Raw genomic sequence first — 27,895 nt, 5'->3', positions numbered from 1 at the left:
TTTGTGTTGTATATAAATAATTTTTGCAAGTTTAAATTTGATCTCTATATTGTAAGTCTAGTAAATTGGTCATTTTTCTAAAATTAGCGAATGTTCCAGTGTGATCAGCCATGAGTTGATGGATTGTGCCTTTTTTATGTTACAGATTAGGTGCTTTAATGATCACCATTGCTGGCTTGAAGTTGCTGCGATCCTCTTTTAGCAGCCCTACGTATCAGTATGTCACAGTCATCTTTACTATGCTCTTTTTCAAATTTGACTATGAAGCTTTTTCAGAGACCATGCTATTGGATCTTTTCTTCATGTCCATACTGTTCAGCAAGGTAATTTATCACTGAAAGGAATGTCTCTGCCTGCAAAAACTATCCCTCTAAGTAATACAGTACTTTGTGAAGATTATGCATATATTTCACTGATTTGTTGTCTTTTAATTAATATCTCTTGTCAGTTTACTTAGAGCATATTAGAATCCCTAAGCAATGTAGTCATAGTGGTTCATAAAGGATATATTTTTTGCTATAATTAGGAAGATAAAATTAAGTTATATAGAGAAACATTAAAATTAAGTTATATAGAGAAACATTATGTAGGATCTTCCAAAGCAGAGTGTGGTTTTGAATAATTTTAGAAAGATAAGTGGTAATAGTTGAATTTGGGTGACTGGATAGATAGAGGGAATAAATTCTAGTGAAGAATAACCTGCTAACTGAATGAAGACAGTAAGGCCATATGGGAGCAACCAGAAATTAACTTGACAGAATACTCTGAAATTTACAGAATGCTTCTAAAATTCATTATTTTCCTTCAGATAAGTGTTCTTATGCCCTTTATAAATGAGATGACAAAATCCAGATCTTCTGCCTCTTAAAGCAAGGATGTTTCTACTGAAACATACTACCTTTCTCAAATAGGTTGTATAGTCAGATTGTTTGTAAATTAAATAGTAATTAGATTTTATGGTAACACTGACCACATACAAAGGACTTTGACATATATTATCCCATTTGATAGGTAACAGAGAGCTGAAGCAAATGAACAGCTACAAAATACAATGAAAGTCCAATTTTAGGCAAGTTAGCCTGGTCAGCCACATTTGGGATGAAATGGGAAAGAGAACCTGAAGGTATGGAGAACAGTTTAAGAGTGTGACAGTGATTCAGATGTGACGGAGGTCTGACCTAGGATGGAACAGTGAAAATGGAAAGCAATTAATTCAGACAAGGTTTTAGTGGTAGTCATTTTCAATATTATGATAAATACCCTTTAAACTATTCCAGTAATACATTTGTTTAATCACTAATTTATATGCATTTTAATCATTTATTTCTTCTTGTCAGCATGACTATTAACCAAAAGACAAAACCAAAAAGTGAATCAGAGAATTGTTTGTATAAAGAAGCATGTGGTTTCTCACAAACTGTGATACTTTGATTGAAAATTGTATTGTGTCTTATACAGGTTGGAAATAAGTGAAAGCTGAAGTAAAACATAACCTAAGCAATATGTGAACTACAGCTGGTACACTTAACTCTACATTAGTTTGGATTTTCTTAATCCTTTCATTTGATCCTACATTTGAAAATCCTTTCATTTTCGAATATTCTGGAAGGGAACATACCTTTTCTCAGAAGTATTCTAGATACATAGGCTATTAATTAGTGAAAAAAGCAGAGAAAGCTCTTAAGGAGTTTGCCTTTTGTATGTCACTAGAAAGAACAGTGATAATAAGCAAGTAATATTTAAGAGATCTCTTTAGATATATTTTTATTCTAAGATATCATCAATTTAATAAACCTTTTAATTAAATGTAGACAAAAATGTTATTATCCACCCACTACACACCTATTTGAGTACAGTCTGCTTCAAATTTAGTTTTCCCAAGTTACTCCTTTTAAGTAGTTCTAAAGACATCATGATGATATACATGTTTCTTCTACTTCATGTGATCCTTTTCACATTAGTACTAAGATTATTAGCATGATTTTGACTCATGGCTAAAAATACTGGGATTCATCTGCATTTCTGATGGGGTTGAAATTGTGATTTTTTTCAGTTGATTGATTTTTCAGTGTTGGGAATTGAACCCAGGGCCTCACACATGCAAGCAAAGCCCTCTACCATTGTGCTATATCCTCCAGCCCTGATTTTTTTTTTTTTAAATTGGAAGTCAAAACAAGTCATTTGTAAATCAACTTAAGTACTTTAAGAGATGAGATGTTTGTGTCTAATCATGTCACCAAATTAGTCAAAATTTTTGCTTTTTAAGATTCTTGTGATCTATTTCAAGAGTTAGGTTTTGTATTGCCTGATGTGCAGAGACTGATTTGGACAAACACAGTATCCCTGTTTCAGGGTTGAAAATTGTTCAACAACAATGACAGATTCAAAGTTAAATAACTAAAATGTGTATTATGTTTCCATTGACAACAATTGAAATTATGAACAAATGTCAGGTATATGCAACAAAATTCCTATGCAAACAGGCAGTGACAACTGTAAACAATTGGTATTTTCACACTCCTTTTGACATTGCCTTTGAAACATACTCAGTTTCCAGAACACTAAAATTTGAGGAAAATGTATTTTAGAATAAAATGTTTTACTTAAGCATTACAGCTATCTAGATGTATTTTTCCCCCCAAGGATTGTTATTTTGCTTCTTGTTACCTTTCTTCATTTTGCTTGTAAAAGTAGTAATATGACAGGCCAATAGAGGGCATAGAACTTCTTAAATTAATGAAACACAAATCCACAAGTCAGCTAACCATCTTTGCTTAAAAAAATGATATTTTTATTTAAAAATAAGTTCAGCATTTTGGCAATGATGAATCTTTTTCTGTTATGCAAATGGCAGATAATTTCAGTGCAGTTTCTCTAGTAGGAAGAAAATATATTTCATAGGACTTTCATTTTCTAATTCAAATATCTGATTAAGTTTTTTGCTGATGGGTATTCTTTTCCTCCTACAGCTTTGGGAACTCCTCTATAAGTTGCAGTTTGTATATACCTACATCGCCCCGTGGCAGATTACATGGGGTTCTGCTTTCCATGCGTTTGCTCAGCCCTTTGCAGTGCCTCGTATCCTTCAAATTAAAATTATGAGAATGGATAGTCATATCCCTGATGAGAATGTTGATTTACAAGCAAAACCTTTCATAGGCATAGAATATAGGATACTATATGTAAATTATGAAACACTCATTCTTTTTAGTTCTGATCTATCCTGATTTAGATTGTTCAACTTATATTAACATGTGTGGCCCACAGATCATCTAAACATGAGAAAAAGTTTTGTAGTTAAATAATGCTAACTTAAAATTCCATATTTTAAATATAAATTAATATGAATGTTATTAAAATCTAAAAATAAAAAATATTTTAATGTACACAGAATGTTTAGAAATATTTTTAATAAACAAAACACTTTTGCAATTATAATTGAACTGTCTGAAATTTTGTATTCTCTTCATTTCTTAAAAATATTTTCTAAATAATAACAAGGTTAATGACACCAGTGATGTTAAAAGGCAGACTTTGATACTTTTAAGGAAAATTAAACCTGAGCATTTCTTTCTAAATTGATACATGGACTTTTACCAAATATGTATTAGCAAATATTTATTTGGCTCCCTTCAAAGTATCAGATCAATTCATATTTTCCTTGTTTTGTTTTTCTGTTGGTATGCCCTTGTGGTGTCCAGTGACATCCTCTTTTGTATTTATATTGTGAACTTTATTTCTGTAATCACTGTAATCTAAATGTGTTTGTGAATTTTTTTTGTTGTTATTCTTCATGTCTGTGTGTATACATGCTCAGATGAATCTTAAGTTCCTTAACCACTTTTCCCATAGATTCAGCCATGCTGTTTATTCAGGCTGCTGTATCAGCTTTCTTCTCTACTCCACTAAACCCTTTTCTAGGAAGTGCAATATTTATCACTTCTTATGTTCGGCCTGTGAAATTCTGGGAGAGAGATTATAAGTGAGTAAACTAAAATGCTTAAAAGACAATTTCTTTTTTATAAGGAAAAACTATTGACAGTATTATTAGTATAAGTTATTTGTGGTTCATAATTGTGAATTTTTTGAGAGGGAGGGTACTGAGGATTGAACCAGGGGCACTCTATCGCTGAGCTACATGTTGAAATAGTTTTGCTAAAAATTTATAAATATTTTTAAAATATGAAGATTATGTGATAGAATTGAGGGAAATCACTGTATCTCTTTTTTCTACTCATGAGATTTTTAAAAACATAATTCTAATTTAAGTATACTCATTTTTGCATTCTTTTTTCTTTCAGTGACATTTCTTAAACTTATTCCTCATTAATAATACTCTGAACCTTTATGCTACCTAATATTACAATGAATTACCTCATAGTTTTCTTAGCAGTAGCTGACTATTTGAAATCTAATTTTTTTTTTTGGTGGTGGCAGTAGGGTTGGGGGAGATACTGGTGATTGAACCCAGAAGCACTTTACCCCTGAGCTATATCCCCAGCCTTTTTATTTTTTATTTTGAGACAGAATCTTGTTAAGTTGCTTAGAGCCTCTTTAAGTGATGCTACCTTTGAACTTGTGATCCTCCTGCCTTAGCCTTCTGAGTCACTAGTTACAAGTGTATGCCACTGTGCCCAGTGAGATCCAAATTATATTTATAAGTTATCTCTGCTTTTTCATGAAGAAAAAGTTTTTAATGACCATTTTTGTACATAAAGTATGCTTAGTTCCTTCGAAAGAGCTTATGCAAATTTATGATTCTGTTGGCCATCTCCACGAATGCTTTTTTTTCCCTACATTTTCACACATTGGCATTTTTGCTGGAGAAAAATTGTGGTCTCATCTTTGAAATAGTGAATTGGCTTGTGGGTTTGAAATTTTGATTACAGTTCCTTACCTAAAACCACACATAGTATTTCTCATTTTGGCAAATTTCACTGTTATTTGTATCCTATTCTGGATCAACTTCCAACCCAAAGTCATATCCTGTGATAGCAGTTATTTAAGTATTTTGGTCTCAGAATCCCTTAGTAATCTTAAAAATTGTTGAAAATTCCATAGGTTTAAGAATAACTATATTTTCCCACCAACCAAAAAAAATTGGAAGAATTCATTGTTTTTCAGCACTGCAAATCTTTTAATGTCTGGCTTGTTAACAAACAGATGAATTCTTTTATCTGCTTCTGTAGTCATTCTGTTGTTATGCTATTTTGCTTGAAATATATGAAGAAAATTTGGCCTCACTCAGGTAGTTGAAAAAGGAATATTTCCATAGACATTTAAAGCAATTGTGGATATTTTTTCCTTGATCCTTCACTAAAACTCAACAAATGGTAGACTCTTAAAAGTAAGCACAGCGTGGAATTTAAATTGTTTTTGGAATTTTGTAACATCAATATTTATGTATCTATCTTGTATTTTGAATGAATCTTTTTACTCATGTATTATTACTAATACTCATGTATTATTTACTCATGTATTATTTTATAACATTATATATTATTCACTTAGAAAAATCTTGTTTTACTGAGTAAAAGACATCTTCTAAATGTTGACACAGTTCTTTATGTAGTGCTTAAAAAATATATTCATTAATATTACTGCCAATCTCAAAAGAAATAACAAAATATTGGGAAGCCATCAGGCTCATGGTGATGGATACAAGTTTTTTCCACATTGTAAAATTTTGCATAAAACTTGAATTTTGTCAATGTGAACAGATATTACCAGTTGTTTTCCTTGAAATGACAGATTCATTTTCTTTGTTGTTGAGAAATGTTTATTAAATAACCCATATGAATAATTTTCAATTTCCTCAACAGCTGTTCAAGTAAAAATTATGTGTGTGTGTGTGTGTGTGTGTGTGTGTGTGTGTGTGTGTGTTTTAAGCTGCTAGCTTGGCTTATAATTCTAATGATTGCACACATGCTTTCCCTTAGGACAGCCATTCAGAATGCAGCAGAAGTGCTTTCTCTGTATTTTCTCATTTTGCCATACAGAACATTAAAGAGGCCATACTAAGGAACTGAGATTTAATAAAATTCACATTTTTATGGCCTTATTAGGGATATTTTAAGTGAAACTGTCCATTTGTTTTTTTGTGCATGTGTGACAGTGAGGGATAGTACTGTTTGGTGTTGCTGCCTTGATTTGTGCTCAAACATCAGCTGTTTTACCCACTGTGCTTCTGCACCTTCAGTGCAGTTGTCAAACCAGGGGAAAGGGGCTCATAACAGCTCAGCATCATTAAAAGAAAAGTTTTGTGTTTTTATATTTTTTTTTTGTAGTTGGTAGATGGACACAATACCTTTATTTTATTTATTTATCTTTATATGGTGCTGAGGATTGAACCCAGGGCCTTACACATGCTAGGCAAGCACGCTACCACTGAGCAACACCCCCAACCCTAGAAGAATAGTTTTGATCTGGAAAAGTCCTTGAAAAAATCCTGGTTTCACAGTCTGCATTTTTGGAACCACCATTCTAAAGACTAGACACAATACCACTGAGCTTTAATAGGTATGCCTTCCCCTTGCAAAGAATGTTTTATGTACTGTGAATTTCTGAGAACTTTATGCAGCCTGCAATTTTTCATTCTGGTCTCTTACCCCTCCCTGCACTGTACCACCCCTGTATGTCTTTTTACACACTCTGCAGTTACATCTGCTAGGGGGAGAAAAACCTGCTATGTTTATGTATGGTAAAGGTTAAAAGACTGTTTGTAAAATTGTGCTACCAGCTAGGGATGTAGCTTAGTGGTAGAGTACTTAGCCACCACGCATGAGACGGGCTCGAGCCCCAGAACTACAAAAAGCAAACAAAGTGTGCTGCCAAGGAGTTTATCAATATATTAGGAACAGAGATTTTCCTAAAGCAATATTATTTGATCTGGATCCTATAGTTCCCTCCTTGTGTTTCGTTTGGTTTTCGTTTGGGGTTTTGCAGTACTGGGGATTGAACTCAGGAATGCTCTACCACTGAGCTACAAACCCAACCCTTTATATTTTGTATTTTAAGACAGGATCTCAGTTGCCCAGGCTGTCCTTGAATTTGTTGATCCTCTTACCTCAGCTTCCCAAGTTGCTTGGTTTATAGGCATGCCACTGTGTTCAGTTCCCTTACTCTTATTAAATTTTTTTTAAGTGTAAAGAAATTAAATGTGTTTTATTTTGTCCTCCTTAGCACAAAACGAGTAGATCATTCAAATACCAGATTGGCTTCCCAGCTTGATAGAAATCCAGGTAATAACTCTACTTGTGAGTAAGGCCTTACATTAAAGATTTTATTTGTCATGTGTATGTAATATGTAACTATACATTTATTTATCATTGTTAGAATTCTTTGAGTTCCAACTAGTCATTTTTAAAAACTAATATCCTTTGCTTTGTTTTACTTTAGCAAAGTATAGTATATATGAATTAGACTATTTCCAATTTGTATACTTATCTTTTTTTTTTTAAATGAGATAGATTCTTAATCTGTTACCCAGGCTGTCTTAAATTTGTGATCCTCGGACCACCAGAGCAGCTGGAATTACAGGCATATGCTACTATACCTGGCTTATACCTATCCTTAATAAAATGCATTTAAAGAATGCTGATGGGAAATTTTAAAATACCATTGAAAGGTTATTCTTACATAGATTAAAAAGTAGAAAGCATTTAAAGTAAAATTGGTCAAGTGTGTTGAAGGATATACAGCACATTTCATTAATATGTTGGCTTCTGCCCGTCCCTGAATTCATAAGTAAATGTTAATGTAATGTTAGTTTTTTATGTATCGAGTTGTCATCTATGAGGGACCAAATGACCACTTAGGATATGGCTTGAATGGGTGGCACTTTGGTGGCATTACCATTATTTAAAATCTGGTTCTTAGTTTCATTATTTGGGAAACATGATTTTATTGGGCTCTCCAATAGTAATCTACCAGAGAAAATGAATTTCACTGTCACAGTTGTGAAGGACTAACAAACAGCCAGAACCTAAGTGTGTTAAAGAAACATTACTCTCAAATAGACTGAAATATTTGTATCTATTTGACTTATAAGTTTCCTTTAAAATACTATATGCATCTGAAAAACAAAACTATAAGGATCTAATTGTTTTTTTAAAAGAGAGAGAGAGAGAGAAGAAAGAGAGAATTTTTTAAAATATTTTTTTTTCAGTTTTCAGTGGACACAACATCTTTATTTTATTTTTATGTGGTGCTGAGGATTGAACCCAGCGCCCCGCACATGCCAGGCAAGCGTGTTACTGCTTGAGCCACATCCCCAGCCCTCTAATTGGTTTTTAATTTTAATACTTGATTAAGGAGTACTAGCTTTTTGATATTAATGACTGTGACCATCACATTCTGGTAGAGAAAAGAACCATCTCAAGTCTAGTGGATACTATGAGGGGCTGGAATTGTCCTGATGCTTCCCACAGGACAAAATCACTTTTGTATTGGGCATGCATAGAGTTAGATACAATCATTTTATTGCCATTAGAACCTAGGGTTCCCCTTTCATTATTTGAATATTTAGTTTGAGTTTAAAATAATTACTAAGGTTTGACGTTTTGCCATTCTCTAGTACTGTCCTTTGGGGTACCCACTTACAGGGTGTTGCTTTTGATGGGTTACTTCTAGAGGAGGCCATCTCATTCATGCTGTTTTATACTAATGTTTTTCTTACAGGAGAACCCTAATGTACCATTTGTAGGTTCTTTTTTCTACATTTGCATGTACAGTTTATTTTTGCTAAATATCAAACATCTTGATATTCAGGATCTTTTTGACTAACTTCTCTTTGTTTGGACTGTCTTGTTCAAGTCTTATATATTTTACTCACTTCCTTTACCAAATAATCTTTTTGTTCTCCTTCTGAATATTTTCTTTTTCATTTATCTGTATAGTTTTAACTATAAGGCACATGTCATTGAATAGCAGTAACTGTACATGAATTATAAGTAATGGACTGTTAAAAAGGTGGAAAAGTTTTTAGATTGTATCTTATCAAATTCCCACATTACATGGATGGGAACCCTAGGAGAAATTATGTAACCTCTCTCAATTCTGAAACCTCGCTCATCATCCTGTTTCATTTTTATGTAGAAATTGTAAGGGTATGAGTATTATTTATCTATTCAAGTAAATATAAATACAACCTGAGCTGGAAGTTAGTATTGATATTTTTAACAATCTCATTTGTCAGTATGAAAGGGACTAAGGTAAAATCTGACATTTTGGTTTTTTGTTTAATCCCTTCTTGTAGGATCAGATGACAATAATCTGAATTCCATCTTCTATGAACATTTAACCAGATCCCTGCAGCACAGCCTCTGTGGTGATTTGTTACTGGGACGGTGGGGAAACTACAGTACTGGGGATTGTTTCATCCTTGCTTCTGACTATCTCAATGCATTAGTACACCTTATAGAAATAGGCAATGGTCTCGTCACTTTCCAGCTGCGGGGCCTGGAATTCAGAGGTAGGACATTCATTCATCTTTTATTTTTATACTGTACTTCTTTTCTACAGCATCTAAGTTTTGTGTGTTTATATCTCAAATTGAAAGTGTTCATAAAATTAGATTTTTGGGATTATGGAAAGAGAAAAGTTGTCAAAAGAGTAATTATTAGCCCCTCGCCCAATTACATAGTCACTAGAGAGTAATTTTTTGGTGTTACATTATATGTGAATGTAGTAGCATTAGTATACGATCAACTTATTTACCTGGTGATATTGAACTTCTATTGCTCTTTGCTTGGTCTTTTGCCAGGCCCTTTTGTGACAAATTGCATATGTTTGCTCAGTGGATAGTGACATAGAATGTTGTGTTGTGTAAGACAGAGTGGTTGACTGAGTAATGTTCAGAGAGTCGCCATGCCATTGTCCTCAACAATTTTTTTCAATTAAAAAGTGAAATTCACCTAAAATTAACCACTTAAAATGAAGAAATCACTGGCATTTTGTACGTACATTTGCAGTGTTCTGCAACTCCCACCTCTGTCTAGTTCCAAATAAAACCTCATGTCTATTAAGTAGTTACTGCTTATGCCTCTTCCACATGCTCTCCACAGTTTTATTTACTGACAAATGAAGCTGTTTCTTCACAGAAACTGGTACATTCAGAAACATATCAGCTTGTTGTTGTCAACTCCTAGAAGTTAAATAACTTCTTTTTTGTTTTATTAATACAGCTAACATTTGTTACACACACTATGTGCCAGATACTGTTCTGTGCACTTTACCTGTATTAACTCATTTTTTTCCATTTTTTAATAGTTGTACATAATGATGGGATTTATTTTTGCATAGTCATACAGGCACACAATATAACAACATAATTTGGCCAATATCACTCCCTAGCAGTTTCCCTCCTCCCCATCTCCTACTGCTTTGTCCCTTTCCTCTGATCTCCTTTTGATTTCTGTGAGATCTGCCCCCACCTTCCTTTTCCTTTTTCCTCTCTAGCTTCCACGTAAGAGCGAAAACATAAGTTTCTTGACCTTCTGAGTTTGACTTATTTCATTTAACATAATGATCTCTAGTTCCATCCATTTTCTTGAAAATGATGTAATTTCATTTTTCATTATGGCTGAGTAAACTTCATTGTGTAAACTTCATTGTATATATACCACAGATTCTTTATCCATTTCTCTTTTGATGGACACCTAGACTGGTTCCACAGTTTGGCTATTGTGAATTGTGCTGCTATAAACATGGTTATACATGTATCACTGTGGTTTTATTACTTTAATTCTTCAGGATAAACACTGAGGAGTGATAAAGCTGGGTTGTATAATGGTTCCATGCCTTATCTTTTAAGGAACCTCCATTCTGATTTCCATAGTGGTTGTATTAATTTACAATCCCACCAACAGTGTAAAAGTGTTCCTTTTTCTCCACATCTTAAGTTGAATAACTTCTTTTTTTATTTAAATAGTTGTAGATGGACACAATACCTTTATTTTATTTACTTATTTTTATATGATGCTGAGGATCGAACCTAGTGCCTTACACATGCCAGGCAAGTGCTCTACCACTGAGCCCCAGCCCCAGCCCCCTTAAGTTGAATAACTTCTAAGCATAAAATAGAAACTTCTTTTATAGGAATTTCAAATCCTGTGTTTGAATATCTTTTGGTGTATGGGAACATTTGAACTAAAGAGCTTTAGAGAGTTTTTGTTCTATCCTAAGAAGTTTTTTGTAGTGTTTTTAGTCTGGAGTAGGAAATAAGAAAACATTTGACTAGGAAGAGAATCAATCAGATCTCTGCCCTAAAGGTTAATTGTTACCTTGATATTGAATCAGAAAATTTGTTATGGAGTTCTGTGGTAGAGCAAGTGCTTGTCTAGAAACCATTCTGTTTTTGTTTTTATAGTTGTAGATGGACAGAATGCCTTTATTTATTTATTTTTTAGTGGTGCTAAGGATCAAACCAAGTGTCTCACACATGATAGCCAAGCATTTTGCCACTGAACTACAGCCCTAGCCCTAGAAACTACTCTGTTAACTAGTACTTACACAGTGCTCAAATTGTCATAAATATTGATATTTTTCATTTGTAACACTTTGTCTCCCCTCTTCTGTTCCTAAAATATTCTCCTCTTATCGGGTGGATGTTTGATTCTGCCTTTCCATCCCAACCTTGCACCTTTATTCCATTTACTCTGGACCTTAATTCCATCTACCCCCATCCTGTTCAAATGTAATCCAAGTGGACTTATGTAAAAGTCTACACTGTACCCTCAGACTTACCGCTGCTAGAACTTTTACCTTCCTTTAACTTTTGGGACCTGAGGATTTCACCTAGTTTTTTAACTTAATTAAAAAAACAACAACAACAAAATGCATGGGGAGGCTTTTTTCTAGCCTTTACTTTTGTGAAATGGAAGAATGTCTTTTTATCACTTGGTCTTATCTACTATCATACTTATCTACTATAATATTGATGATAAATTCATCAAATCAAAAAATGATACAAATTCTCGTTTTCCCAACTTTCCCTCTCTGGTACTGACTGAATAGATTGAAATAAGTTTTTGGACAAATGCTTGGCTGTTCAAGCTGTAGTTGTTTATCAATCAAAATTCAAGTCAAATTTGGAAACATACTATCCCTTACTATATGAACACATGGCTAGATTTGGATAGCAAGGATAGCTGTAATTCATTCAGATGTTGTGTTGGTATTTTGGTTTTCTTTTTCTTTTTTTTTTTTTTTTAGAGTTGATCATGTCATTCCTGTGCATGAAAGTTTTCAGTGGCTTCTGATACGCTTAAATTAAAATTCAAATACTCTAACACATCCTACAATGCTAAATGATTTGGGTTTGCCATTTTCTGCATTCTCACTCTACCCCACTCTCCTCGCCCACTCTAGTCACCTTCCAGTTTCTTAGATGTGTTCAGTTCTTAACTAAGAACTCCTTGTCACCCCACATTTTCCCCCCAGAAAGCCCCATCATCTCCCTTATCCCACCAACCTCCCATCTGGCTAATTCCTTAATTATACTTAGGGATTACCCTATGTGTCATTTTGCAAAGAGCCTTCCCTGACCACGTGTCCCACATGATTACATTTCATCTTACCTTATTTTAATTTTCTTAGTTCTTATCACAGAAATAATTTTATATTTATTTATGTTTATTTGTTCAAAGTTTATTTCTTCTCTAGCCCTAGGGGTTGGTAAACTTTTCCTGTTGGGAGTTACATGGTAAATATTTTAGACTTTCTGCCCTTTCTCTGTTGGATACTCTTTATTGTTGTTTTTAAATAATCTTTAAAAAATACAAAAACCATCCTTAACTTGGATTTGGCCAAGGTTGAACTTGGCCAAACTTCAGGGGCAGAAATCACATCTGCTTCAATTGTCATTTTGTTTCAGCACTTACCACACACAGCAGTTAGTATCTAATAACTTTGCTAACTTTGTAGATTGACTAAAATGCTGTCTTCTCCTTTTCATTCCAGAACTCTTCATGGGTGTGATTATGTTCTTGCTCCTCAAATATTGATGTGATTCTTGGTTATCATTGTTACCCCTTGTCCCACCTACTTTCTTCTACCCCAAATGTATTTTCTTGCCAAACAAATATGTGGATCTGTTGAGTGTTTTGGTGTATTTCTGGGGTATGCTCAATTACACAAATTAAATTTAATTTTGGTGGTTAATTTCAAGCAGTATTTAACTGAACAGATTTCTTTATAAATTTCCTATAGGTCTTAGTTAAACCCATTCATGTATTTTTTTATTTCCATTTTTATTTTACCAATAATTTCAAGATTCTTTGCCCTGCAAGTCTTATGTGAAAAATTAGAGTTACCAGTTTATTCTCCATATTATAAATTTCTGATTACAGCATCTACTGTTGTCACTATTTGTGTTACTTGTATCAAGAACACTTTTCCAATTCTAAATTACCATGTCAAAAGTTTGTTATATTGATTGGATTCCTTTACTTTTTATTCAAATTCATTTGAATATGTTCACTTTTCAAGATTTTTAGTTCTTTTCATTTTACTTGTAATACTTACTCTGAGTGGCTGAAAGACATAGGTAATCCAGGGAACAATTGGGATGGTTTCTCATAGATATGCTAAAATCACTTTGCAAATCTCAAAATTCTTCTTTCAATTATAAATATTCTTATACTTACTATTGACTTTATTTTCTGAGGAAAATATGTTACTGGGGTATGTTGAAGCTGTAGATAGTCTCATGGGAAAGGGGTTGACATATGAGAACGAAAACATCCTCCTTAAATTTAATTATCCCATTCACTTATTCTGCTACTCTGAAAAAGGACCTTATTGAACTTTAGAATTTCCAAATTCCCTTTTGCCATATCTGTTCTCCATACACCACTAACCAAGTAACACGTACAACATGCAGCTCTCATTATGTTATTTCCTTATTTAAAAACTGTTCATCAGCCAGGCATGTGCCCAACAGCTCAGGAGGCTGAGGCAGCAGGATCACAAATTCAAAGCAGCCTAAGCAGCTTAGTGAGGTTTTGAGCAAAATAAAAAATAAAAAAGGCTGGGGAAGTGGCTCAGTGGTTGAGTGCCCCTGGATTCAATCCCTGGCACAAAAATAAATAAATAATAAAAAACCTTTTATCAGCTAGGTGCAGTGATACACACCTGTAATCCCAGTGATTTGGGAGGCTGAGGCAGGAGGATCACAGATTGAAAGCCAGCCTTAGCAATTTAGGGAGGCCCCAAGCAACTTAGTGAGACCCTATCTCAAAGGAATAAAAATTTTAAATAAAATTTTTACCAACTTCTGTAAAGAGATAGCAAAATGAGTAAAATGAAGTAATAACACATAAAATCAAAAGAGAACTCTTAATACTATGATACTTTTAAAAAGTGGCTCAGGACATTTCATCTGGAAATTGGATAATTTTTCTGTTGTCCAACTTGTCCTAGCACATGGATAAAGAATGAAAATTTCTCAAGGCTTTTAACAAAACTAATATAATATTGATGTCAAAGTAAGAGTAAAAATAAGTATAGTTTAATTTTATTTGTATTTATAGATGCAAAAATTGACCAATTCTAGAATAAGCAGGATTCAGCAGTGTTTTTTTTTTTTAAGTACCCCACACAAATTCAGACTGTTTTCATTGTTTGAAATCAAGTAGTAGAAAGCAAATTAATGAATTTGTTCTATTTTAATAGGCCACAGGAGAAAATATGAATATCTTAAAAATGCCAGAAAACATTTGATTACATTTCATTTTCTTTCTTTTTTAAAACATACTACAAAATTGCACATATTTGTGGCTGGGTTTGTGGCTCAGGGGTAGAGAGCTTGCCTGGCATGTGTGAGGCACTGGGTTTGATTCTCAGCACTGCATATAAATAAATAAGATAAAGGTCCACTGATAGGGCTGGGGTTGTGGCTTAGTGGTAGAGCTCTTGCCTAGCACACTCGAGGCCCTGGGTTCAATCCACAGCACCACATAAAAATAAATAAAAGAAAGGTATTGTGCCCAACTATAACCAAAAAAAAAAAATATATATATATATATATATATATATATATATATATAAAGTAAAAGGTCCATTGACAACTAAAAATATTTTTTAAAATTACACATTTTTATATGTTGTAAAGCATGTATGTGTATGTATATTGATAGTCAACCACAGCAGGTATTCTTGTGAATGTTAGGTTCAAGAAAAGGGCTTTTCTTATCACCACTGTGTAGAATGACTTTGTTGGCAGTTTTAACTAAGCAAGAAAATGAAATAATAAAATTGTTGAAGATCATAGAATACTAAACAATATTGTTCCTTAGCTTTGCCCAAATAACTTTTTTTATCCTTATTTTTCTAAAATACTTTTTTCGTTATAGGTGGACCTTTGTTTTATTTATTTATATGCAGTGCTAAGAATTGAAACCAGTCCCTCACACATGCTAGGCAAACGCTCTGCCACTAAGCCATAACCCCAGCTCCTAGTCTTATTTTTTTTTTTTTTATCATCACACCACCACCATCTATATCTCTTAAAATAGTGGTTTTTAAAACCTGCTTGGTGTATATTATTCAGTAGGATTTGTTTTAAATATAATCTAACTTAGATATGTGCTACATGCAATTAAGTGTAATCATTTTCTAGTCTTTATATAATGTAAGGAACATACAGATTAAATGGAAGCAAAACTGCAGAATAAAATAAAAATGAACATTAATGGAATGGTGATATTTTACTAATGCTAGATTGCTGTGTCTAATTGTATACTTAGTCTGTTTTTGTATTAGTACTTTTGTATTAGTACATTTGAATGATTATTTGACAAGTATCTTGTATAAAAAATTATAACTTCAAACATGTATTTGCTAGTACAGAATAATCAGAACTCACGCCTAATAGAAATTATATCAGCAGGTAAGCCTCAAATGCTGACTGTGTAATCTAATCAATTATTGTTATAATTGGGAACTGAAAAAAATAATTTTTACTTAACGCTAAATTGTAATATACTAGTAACGTTATAGAGCCAAATAACTTTGATACATATAGTATTTCTGCTTGGAAGTATGGATGATTCCAAATGGAGCTCAGATTCTTCTGAGTTCTGCATGTCTAGCTAGCTATATTCCTGTACCTGGGTTGATTCAGTTTTTTTTTTCCATTGGGTTTTAGTTTTGTCTTATATTTTTGCAGTACTGGGAATTGAACCTAGGGGTAGGCATGTGCTAGGTCAGCACTCTACCACTGAGCTACACCTCACCTCACCTCAACTTGGTGAGAGAAGGTCTTGCTAAGTTGGCAAGGCTGGTCTCAAACTTGTGATCCTCCTGCCTCAGCCTCCCAAGCCACTGGGATGACAGACAGACATTACCACACCCATCTCCTGTGTTCTTTAAGAGATATACTTTTAATCATTTTGTTTTCATTTGATATGAATGCAGTTGTAAATACATTTGAAAAAGTTGGAAATTCATGAGTCTTAACTAAAGATGTTCCTTTACTGCACAAACTCCCAGCATCTTTAATGTGCTAATGCACATTGTTACTCTATAGGAAGTGAACATATAGTATGCCCCTACAATTTGTACATGAATGTTCTAAAGTAAATCAATTACATACTTTTAGTTGCTATAAAATATAACTCTTTTCTAAATCTCTTGTGTTTTTGAGCCATTAATTTTTCCCAGCCTTTTTTCATCTCTCTGTGTGTGTGTGTGTGTGTGTGTGTGTGTGTGTGTGTTTCTCTCTTTCTTAAAGGTACCTACTGTCAACAACGGGAAGTAGAGGCCATTACTGAAGGTGTAGAAGAAGATGAAGGATTTTGCTGTTGTGAACCTGGCCATATTCCTCATGTACTTTCATTTAACGCTGCTTTTAGCCAACGCTGGCTAGCTTGGGAAGTGATAGTCACTAAGTATATTCTGGAGGGGTACAGCATCACTGATAATAGTGCTGCTTCTATGCTTCAAGTCTTCGATCTTCGGAAAGTACTCACTACTTACTACGTCAAGGTAAGATCTTTGGATAACGGAGGCATTTGGGAAACACATACAAATTTTAAATTCCTGCTTTGTTTTTAAGTAGTGGTTTAAATTATCTGGTATCCAGAAAAGTCAATAAAAATATGCCTACAAAGGTCTTGATAGTCTTTCTTTTGTGGAACTTACTCCATTTGTTCATTAATAAAAGTAGCTAGCATCTGTAGCTTCTATGTTTTTGGCTCTATGCTAAGGAATATTCACACACATGCATGCATACACACACGTGTGTGTCTTGCTTTTTGTTTGTTTGTTTTCACTTTTTTTCCTCCAGTATAGTAATGGAACCCAGGGTTTGTGCCATTGAGTTATGTTCTCAGTCCCTGCCCCCCACTTTTTTTTTTTTTTTTTTTTTTTAGACAGGGTCTCAAGTTGCTGAGTTTGGCCTTGACCTTGAACTTGTGATCCTTTTGCCTCAACTTCCAGAACTACAGGGATTATAGGCATGTACCATCACCTTCAGTTCTTAATTTTTAAAGAAGTCCTGCTTTCTTATTTTATAGATAAACATCTTAAGGATCAGAAGTTAACTTGTCCAAGATTCTCTAATAGCAAATAAAGTTTGAGATTTAAAATTCAGACATATCTGACTCTTGCACCTTTGCTGTTAACCACCGCTTTGTACTACATTCAACAGACTGAATAAAAGTATTGCAAAGTTCAGGAGGCCCCTGAGGTTGGGGCCTCCCTTAGGCCACCCTCACTTCTGACAGCAACTTCAATTTCAGAGTCCCCAAGACCATTCTTAGGTTCAGGGATCTGCTAGAAGGATTCATAGAACTCAGCAAAGCTGTTTTACTCACCTTGTACTTGTGTTATTACAGTGGAAAGATACAGATTAATATCAGTCAAGCACAGTGTCCAGAGATACTATGGTGAGGCACTTCCAGTTGACCTCTCCCAGGGGAGTTGTGTAGATGCCTATTTTTCTCAGCACCAAGGGGTGGCAATAATATGAGAGTTCTGCCAAACCATGGAAGCTCTTTTGAGCTTGGGGTTTGAGTCTTCATTGGAGTGCTGTCATGTGGAACTGATGACCCAAGTTTCTAGGACTTCTGGAGGTCAGCTTCATACTGTGTGGTTCTAGGCCCCCAGCCAAACAGACTCTTACCAGGCAAGATATTTAAGGGCTTAGAGGTTACTTCCCAGGACCTCAAATCAAAGGCTAGACCTCTCTCATTGGGCAAAGCTAATCTTTTACTAAACAAAATATTCTATTTTTTGTTAAAGGTCTTATGGAAAAATAGCATGGTAGTGGTTTGGGGACTTCTAGGCAAAGCCAGTATTTTTTTAAGAGGGAAGTGTGTGCTAAGCTTTAATGATCCACATTTGAATTTTCTGTATTTTATGCTCTTACCTCTAAGTTGTACCTTATTTATGTTGATTGAGGTGAATCTTGAGCTTACCATTTAATTTTTGGTTCAACCCAACCTCCAGAGGCTAGAGAGATTGAGCTTACAATATTGTGGGTTTGTGACATTTTCCCTATATATATATTTACATATACATGTATGTATTTCCATTTTTTATGTTTTAACTATATTTCTATAACTTCATTCTAAGAATACCAGATGGTTTTAATAATTTTAAGACAAAATTTTCAAACTAAGGGCAGCCAGTAAATTTTCTTTACCTGTCATAAATATCCTAAATTCAAAAGCACTAAAATCAATAAGCTACAAGTTGCCTTGCTGAATTTATAGTTGTGATTTTACAATATCAAATGTGGGGTTTTTTTTTCATCATATATATACCTCAGGAAGGTCTGAGGTATATTATGGCATTCTTAAAATGTGTACATATAGTGTTGAGCTAGAAATAAAATATTTTTGGTTTTAGTATCTGAAGAAACAGTTGAATTTATTACACTGAAAAATCAAAGTTTATTCAAATTGCATATTTTAATGGCAGCATCTGTATATATTAGCCATAGTAATTACTAATATAATACAAAGAGAGTGAGGGTTTACTTTGTCATTCCATGAATTGTTGTTTTTTTGTTTTTATGGAGTTTTGTAGTGCTGGGGATTAAACCCGGATCCTTGTACATGCAAGGCAAGCACTCTCCCAACTGAGCTATATTCCCAGCCCCATTCAATGAGTTTTTATTTTTAACATACTTTTTAATCAAATTTTTAAAAATGTCTTCAAAGTGCCATTTAATTAAATTTTTCCTGTCTTTTACATGTTAGGGTATAATTTATTATGTTACAACATCCTCTAAGTTAGAGGAGTGGCTAGCTAATGAGACAATGCAGGAAGGACTCCGTCTGTGTGCAGATCGAAATTATGTTGATGTGGACCCCACCTTTAATCCAAACATTGATGAAGATTATGATCATCGGTTGGCAGGCATATCCAGGGAAAGTTTCTGTGTGATTTACCTTAACTGGATAGAGTACTGTTCTTCTCGGAGAGCAAAGGTAAGATTGATTTATTTCATTTGCAACTCTTTGAATCCAGGTTTTTCCAGAGGTGGAAAGAATATCTCTGTTAGTTATTAAGAGGTCAGTTTTTCCTAAGCTTCCTCTTTCTGATATTAGAGAACCTGTCGGATCTTTACACTTGGTTCAAACCAACTCTGCCAACAGGTTAAGAAAAGTGGCCCTTTTCATTTCTTTTGCAGTGTCCTAATCTTACTGTTCAGGTAGCACCCCTTCACTGTGTACATGCACGTGCATATACATAAATTCAAATTTCATGCATTATTCTCCAAAATCTATTCCTTCTTAAGGGCTGCCCACCAAACTTAAGAATAATTAAATATCTTTACCCTAAATACAAAGGCTAGACCAGTGCTGTCTAGAACTTTGAGTGATGATGGAAATGTTCTTTGCTATCCAATATTACATGTGGTTTTAAATATTTTAAATGTAATCAAATACAACTAAAGAACTAAACTTTACATTCACTTCATTTTAATTGATCTAAATATAATAACTCACATGGCTAGTGGCTACTGTTTTGGATAGTGTACATCTAGATCAGTGACTTAGGGATGTACATATAATTGTAGAAACAAATGACCTATGGGCCTCACTTGTGAAATTTTGATTCATTAAGTCCAGACCAGGGTTATAAAATCTTGAGTCACCTGGGTGATTTTAATTCAGGTGTTTCCATCTACACATTTGGACAGCCCATTTTATCCTAAAGGTAAGATACTTTACAGAGTTTAGCAGCAGTCTCTTCCTTCTGGTCTTAGGGCACTCATAGCAGCATCACATCCCTGGTCAAACTGCATATAACAGAACCACAGTGTCAAGGCCTGTGATTCCAAATCTAATTCCTACCACCACTATTGCTTTAGAAGCAAAAGCCTTGTGTAAATCACCAGCAGCCTATTTAACTTGATAATATGGAGCATAGTAAATACCTTGACAACCAGTTCCTTTATTGTGCTCTGGGATGTGTACACTGGCCATCTTAAGATTTAGCACCTTGTTTTAGTCCTTAGTTTCTGTCTTCTAGATACCCCATCAATCAGCACCTTTTTTTCTTTCTTTCTTTCTTTCTTTCTTTTGTATTGGGGAGTGAACCCAGTGATGCTTAACTACTGAGCTACATCCTTAGCCCCTTTTAAAAAATATTTTATATTAAGACAGGATCTTGCTAAGTTGCTGAGGCTGTCTTTGAACTCGTGATCCTCCTGCCTCAGTCTCCTGAGCTGCTGGGATTACAGGTGTGTACCACCATGTCCAGCAATATCTTTTTTCTTTATCAGAAAGAATGGGAGCATCCTTATATTTCCTGTCTAAGCAGTAGTCTTTGAACTTTTATGCTAGATGTACAACATAAAATTACCAGAATGACATGTTTTTAAAGAAGGAATAATGACTAGGATAAAATAACCTCATAAGAGGCTCAAAAACATTAGTAGACAACACTGGAAATGGAGGACCTCAAAGTTTAACCCTTTTTCCAGGTGTCTTGACAAATAATTTTATTTTTTATACATGAAATATACCTATGATGTTTTGCATATTCTTCTCAAATCTCTGGATTTACTTTGTAGCAGAACTATAGAGAGTAGTCATATTTTAATATCCATTCTCTGGCTGTCTACTCATTCAGAAATAGGCTGCATCCTACTTACTTAAGGATCCTTCTCTTAAAGATAATTACTGAGATCATGGACATAGCTTGTGAAAGTCTTTTGATTGCTAATATAGCACATATTCAAAAAGTGTATCTGAAAATGTGGATATCCCCAGTCTCTTCAAAGAGCTTATTACCAGATTAGCCTAGCTTATATTCTACTCATTGCAATCCCTTTAGGAAAATTATTAGTAGTGTGTTTTTTTTTTTTTTTCCAGCTGTATGCTCTTCATTTTCTGCTCTAGTTTTTCTTTTTAAGTTTTCTAGTTTTTCTTTAAGTGAGATAATCCCCAGCTCCTTAAGATCATGCATTCTGTTCTCTGAATCACCATTCCCAGTAACCTTTTCCTGGGGAAGCTCAGTAAGCCATAGATTGACTGACTTCAAGCTCTCAGACCTGTACTGGAATAGTAAGAAGCTGTCTTCATATTCTTCTCCCACGGTTTCCTTCCAAGGCAGGTTCTAACTTGCATATTATACGGAAATTAAAAAATCATTTTTTCTTCTCTAATTGTGTAGTAGTTGAGTTCTTTCTCCTTTCTGCAGTTTATTAGATATCTTCTGATTTGTTAAATACTTTTTATACCTTTCTGATAACCAATGTTCTTTGGTTTTTAAAGCCTCTAGATGTGGACAAAGATTCATCACTGGTGACTCTTTGTTATGGACTCTGTGTTCTAGGACGGAGAGCTTTGGGAACTGCATCCCATCATATGTCCAGGTAAAGCAGGCATTTCTGTTTTCAAGAAGAGTATGAGAAGCTATATCTGAAATAATTTTTGTGGAAGCAGTCATTTTATGCTACTTTATTCCAAGTCTCCTTTGATTTTATATTTTTGTAGGTCTTTTTGCTGAACACTGTTGAATACTATTATATATGTGGTTAACAGAACTGGCTTTTAAAATTCACATATGAACAACTATTAGTGATGATAATTTAATGGATTTAAGGCATTTTAAAATATAATCACCCTATAAAGTTGACTTGGGTGGAGTTCCTTTTACATCTATTTTTTTAAATATATTTTTTTAATTGTAGATTGACACAATACTTTTATTTATTTACATTTTTTTTTTAATATGTGGTACTGAGGATTGAACCACTTGCCAGGCAAGTACTCTACCACTGAGCCACAACCCCAGCCCCTACATCTATTTTTCTAATAAATTCACCTACTGTATTTTTTTTTCATTTTTTCTTGCAGTCCTTGTCCAGAGCATTTATATTTTTAACAAAATTATATATTAAATGTGGGGACTCTAAATATAAACTAGATTTATTAATATATACATCCAAATGAATTAGAATTAAGAAATATGCCTATTTTAATTTTTTTCTGTAATTACATGTTTATATTAGACTCTTATTAATTTATTTTAATTTATAAGCTCTTTATCTGCTGTTGTTTATTTTTATGGACTCACTATTAAACTGCTTCGTGTACAAGGGTCCCAGATAAAACTGACCCCATCTGTTGTGATTATGATTTAGGAGTTCTGACTTTAGTTCTGTATTTTCAAAACACTCCCAGATGATTTTGATACACAACCAGATATAAGCATCAGTGTCTTAGAGACCTTTGTCAAAATATATCAACTTTTATTTCTAATCTTAACAGTAATTTAGAGTCATTCCTCTATGGATTACATGCCCTATTTAAAGGAGATTTCCGTATTTCTTCAATTCGAGATGAATGGATCTTTGCTGACATGGAGTTACTAAGAAAAGTAGTAGTCCCTGGAATCCGTATGTCCATTAAACTTCATCAGGTAAAAAAATGAATGTTTTTTTAAATTCATCATAGGGTTTACTAGAGCTTCTTCATTTGACTTCTACATTAGACATTTAGGAATATCTTGAGATGTTCTTAATTCCCAAAAAAAACCTGATTTGTGGCAAGACATTTAATCTTAAAGAGTCCTGAACCTGTGTTTCTAAATGTATATAGTAAAATTGAATATTAATATTAGAGAGTGACCAATTTGACATGAAGAAAAATTTAAGCAATGACAAGCTGAAGCCTTTGAGCCTTATAATACTTGTTTTGCCTTCAAATGATTATGATTTAGGTCTCCTCCTGAGTGAATATCCACCCACTCCAAATGTAGCGTGGTAATACTTCAGTGTTGTAAGTGCTGTTACTGAGCTAATTTTCACTTACAGTGTTACATAGAATAATAGGTGGTTAGGACAAATCTAGCCTTAATAAATTAATTCTACTAGGCTATTAAAATTAAATTGAGGTCCCACAATGCATTTCCAAGTTCCTAGATCATTCAAAAAAATATTGTAAAATTATACACTGGCACTTGTTCCTCCTCATTTTACTTGACTGTAGTTATCAGATCTGATGGTAGGGACCAGATGGTAAATACATCTGCTCTGCTCAAATCTGATTGAATCACACCTCCTCTCCCCCGCGAAGGTGAATTACTCTTCAAATGATTTTACTACTATCATAAATATTGGATTTAAGCTATTCCATATTCATTAGGAGCATTACTAACTTAGGATAGGCTGTTTGAAAACCTTTGTGAAAATGGAATGGAGAAAAATCTTCATTTGGAATCTCTGGTCTTTGTTCAGATTAGCTTTAGAGTTTTGAAAGAAAATTCAGTGCATTTAAGAAAAAGATAATGACTTCATGTTAAAATGTTTTTTAAACTTCAGAATTTCTCACATTGTAATCCCAAAGAAAAGAAATGTTTGAACAAGATTAAACCTTCTCCATTTTTAGCAAGGGGCTAATGATTTACAACTTTGTGTCCATTTTATTTAGAATGTGACTGTTTTCTAAATCTGAACTTTTATTTTTCATTCAAATAATTGTATTAATGCTTCTGTGCAAAGATGGCATTCCTTCCTTAATGCAACTGTTTGCTACAAGAAAGTACAGAATAGGACATCTCTGCTGGCAGGGGAAGTGCAAACTCAGTGTTTAATAGAAAGGAGAGTTACGTGATGTTCAGAAGTCCAAGGCTGCTGATTAGTTTGTTAGATTATGAAGGTTGTCTTAGATCAGCTTCTTCAGAAGCAGAGTCAGGGTCCAGGATTCTTAATGCAAGAGATTTAGGGTATGCACTCAAGAGAATATTGTAAGGAAGTTTTAGTACCACTGTTGAAGTTCTGGCACTGCACTTGAACTTTTGAAACTTAGGAAGCAGCTCAGCTCCTTTGAGCTTCAGTTTGAGACATGTAAAATCCAGGTATTATCTCAACCTCCTTTATAGAGTTGTAAGAGTCAAATGGAATATGATGTATTGGAGATGTTTTATATAACAAAGTGTGATTCACATGTACAGTATTATTTTCATGTTCTGGGGTGGCCCAGACTTAGGGGCTGCACCCTCACTCTTCTTTTCTTCAGGAAACACATTCTTCAGTCACTGAGTTTGAGTACCAATGAGTACTCAACTTACTGGATGTAGAAATTCTTACTTACCTGGATGTAGAAATTTTTCAGCTTCCTAACTATAAATATGAAGGCAGCCAATACAATATTTGCATTTCCTTAATAACATGTTATTTCAGAAATTCAGATTTGTGTTATGATTATTTTCTGGATTTGTCCTGTAATCCTTATTAGTTTGTAGGTTTGTAAAAGGGAGATGCATTTCATATACTTCTGTGTTTCATTTATGCTGCCTGCCACAGAATCTTGCACAGGGTAGATATTGAATACTTACCAAGTGAATGTGTAGTTATTAAGACCAAGAAGCTTCTCAGGGAGAACTTTACTAGCTTCTCTAGGACCAGAACACTTAATCTGTGCACAAAGCTCAGATCTTTGAGCTGTATCTTAACTACAGAGGGACAAGATAAAATGGGATATTAGAACTGTCCAGGGATGTTGCTTTATGTGAAGAGTACCTAGTTTTAAAAAGAACATGATATAGAGACCTCTTCTAGATCTTCCTTTAACTGATAACAGCAGTGAAACCATCCTGTTGGAAAACAATATATATTACTGAAGTATGAAAAAGCAACTTGAAAGAGAAAAAGATGATATATAAAGATTAGAAATTATATTTAGATGTAGAAGAAAGCGTTGGATTGAGGAATTAACAATAAAGCAGTATAGCAGTAGTGAACTAATTCTTTACCTGGTTATAATTAAGAATTTATAATTTATCCCTAATAATATTGTTTGATAAAAAATATTTGTATTAACCCAGTTTATAAGAATTTTCACTTAGTAATTATATAATTCATCTTGGAAGTCGTTTTCTAAGAACTGTATGTTTTGTATTTCTGTGTGCTTAGGATCATTTCACTTCTCCAGATGAGTATGATGACCCTACTGTGCTCTATGAGGCCATTGTATCTCATGAAAAGAACCTTGTAATAGCCCATGAAGGGGATCCTGCGTGGCGGAGTGCAGTTCTTGCCAACTCTCCCTCCCTGCTTGCTTTGCGGCATGTCATGGATGATGGCACCAATGAATATAAAATAATCATGCTCAATAGGCGCTACCTAAGCTTTAGAGTCATTAAAGTAAGTTTCGAGTCATTGATTGAATTTAAAAAAAAAAAAAAAAAAAACACAAGTGGATAACTCGAACCCAACTTTTAAGATGCGAGTGGGATTTTTATATATATGTATATATAAATTTGGCATACTGTGTTAGCACTTACTATTTATGAGCACTTAATTTAACTTTTCTTGTCAATAACTTTCTCTGTCCTAAAATTTTTCTTTTGTGTTATAAAGCCTTAGAATTTTTCCTATTTCAGTGTTGATAGTCTTATATTCATTATACAGCAGGTCTTTTTATCTTTTATATTTCCGTGTGTGTGTGTGTGTGTGTGTGTTTAGACATCTCAGGGCTATAGGAGGAGCCTTACTTTCTGATATTTTGGTAGTTTGGAATGATTAATTTTTATCTGTATCATTTAGTCAATACCCAATATCATGAACACCCTTTCAACTTGAAATGTGTGTTACCTTTCATTTCTATCAAAGATACATTTTATGTTCACTAAATTCAGTCTTTCACCAATTAAAAAGAAACTGAATGAACATTTTATTTGATAACATCTGTGAGACAGAAAAAGTGCTCTGTAGGTGCTTTTTATTAACAGTCTATTAATAACAAAGAAAAACTGGTTAATTTCTATTCAAATGTGATCTACTCGTGTTTGTTTCAGACTTTTTATAGTAGATTGGCATTCTCTCTTTTGTATCCCTCCCATTTCTGCGTTTGTCTGAATCGTATTCTTGGCCCCTAACTTGATCCACATATTCTGGTTTCCAGGTGAACAAGGAGTGTGTCCGAGGTCTTTGGGCTGGGCAACAGCAGGAGCTTGTTTTTCTGCGCAATCGTAACCCAGAGAGAGGTAGCATCCAGAATGCAAAGCAAGCTCTACGAAACATGATAAACTCATCTTGTGACCAACCTATTGGCTACCCAATCTTTGTCTCACCCCTGACAACTTCTTATTCTGATAGCCATGAACAGCTTAAAGAAATTCTTGGGGGACCTATCAGCTTGGGAAATATCAGAAACTTCATAGTGTCAACCTGGCATAGGTAAGCCATGGGGTTGTGTTTTTCCTGTGGTGGTATATCCTGACCCTCATCTAGACAATGTGCATTTGCTTTACTTGGGAAGTTTGTAGGAAAAAAAAATGTAGATGCCCTGACACAATGTAATTCTATTATATGTAAACTTTAGGAAGTAGATCTCAGCACTTTTATCTTCAAAATCTTATTAGATAAATCTAATATGTAACTGGTTAAGAATCGCTGATCTAGTGTTTGAACCTTGAATGATCCTTGAATTTTTTTTTAATTCTGTTGCCATATGTTGCCACTAATCAGACAGCAAACAGGACAAATTAAAAGAAAACACTGAAGAAACTAACTTGCAAGTTGACTGCTTTGTTATCACTCTATTCTAGCAGTAGGGGGAGCACTCTTTACAAGTTGAAACTCAGTGGTCATGAGATGTAGAAACTCTGCTGCTTTTTTAACAATCCGGTCATTGCCGGAATCTCAGTTTTCTAATGTGCTCAAGGGTGCATGTGAATTTTCTCTCTGCCCTTTGAGTAGTAAATTATATTATATGGTATAGGTGCATCATAGTTTGGTGGATGGTAAAATTATGCTGCAGAACATTGTTTTCAGTTTCTCAACAGTTGTTCATATTCTTAATATCAGAGTTTAAGGAAAACAGGATCTGGTGGTTAGATCAGGAAACTCTTAAATGAATTTTTAAAAATTTTCCAGGAAGTACCCAGTGCTCAAAGAGCAAAGTTCTGCCATTTTAACATTGGTCCCTGTCCAAACAGAAGACGGAACGTAGAAATCCAGGATAGTGTTCAAAGAAATTTTCTCTTTAAAAATTGCCTGTTGTGCTGGAATTAACCTTGAAGAAGTTAAGCTCTTTCCCCCTAAGAGCAATACCACAGAGACAGTGTCACCAGCTGTTCTGATCTACCCAAGACTGAGAGCTTTCTGGGAATGCAGAACTTTCACTGCCAGTAAGAGACAATCATGGCCAACCAAGACATTTAAACATTAAAACAAAACAAAACAAAAAAAGGAAAAATGGTTAGAGCGTCTTTCTTGAAGTATGCTACAGTAGCAGGTTTTCAGGGGTTGCACACTTCAGGAATCAGTGAACAGACACTGCCAAGAATTCTGTTTCCAGCTAGGTGTGGTGGTGAATACCTGTAATCCCAGCAGCTCAGGAAGCTGAGGCAGGAGTATCCCAAGTTCAAAGCCATCCTCAGCAAAAGTGAGGGGCTAAGCAACTCAGTGAGACCCTGTTTCTAAATAAAA

General features: G+C 34.2%; 1 protein-coding gene across 6 annotated transcripts in view; it reads left to right on the top strand.

Annotated features, from left to right (window-relative positions):
• Positions 1–27,895, top strand: part of Pcnx1 (pecanex 1) — a 151,801-nt gene that overhangs the window by 113,150 nt on the left and 10,756 nt on the right. For all 6 annotated transcript variants that reach the window (XM_076849935.2, XM_076849934.2, XM_076849932.2 and 3 more), the window contains 11 exons: positions 146–323; positions 2,970–3,078; positions 3,853–3,982; positions 7,183–7,241; positions 9,257–9,472; positions 16,733–16,986; positions 19,206–19,436; positions 21,732–21,832; positions 22,731–22,881; positions 25,376–25,606; positions 26,367–26,641. In XM_076849935.2, the coding sequence (XP_076706050.1) occupies positions 146–323; positions 2,970–3,078; positions 3,853–3,982; positions 7,183–7,241; positions 9,257–9,472; positions 16,733–16,986; positions 19,206–19,436; positions 21,732–21,832; positions 22,731–22,881; positions 25,376–25,606; positions 26,367–26,641 (1,935 nt within the window). The remainder of the gene's footprint in view (positions 1–145; positions 324–2,969; positions 3,079–3,852; positions 3,983–7,182; positions 7,242–9,256; positions 9,473–16,732; positions 16,987–19,205; positions 19,437–21,731; positions 21,833–22,730; positions 22,882–25,375; positions 25,607–26,366; positions 26,642–27,895) is intronic.

This window comes from Callospermophilus lateralis, chromosome 3, assembly GCF_048772815.1.
Source record: "Callospermophilus lateralis isolate mCalLat2 chromosome 3, mCalLat2.hap1, whole genome shotgun sequence".
Lineage (NCBI taxonomy): Eukaryota > Metazoa > Chordata > Mammalia > Rodentia > Sciuridae > Callospermophilus > Callospermophilus lateralis.
Note: the sequence above shows the minus strand (reverse complement) of the source record. Positions and strands in the feature narration are given on the sequence as shown.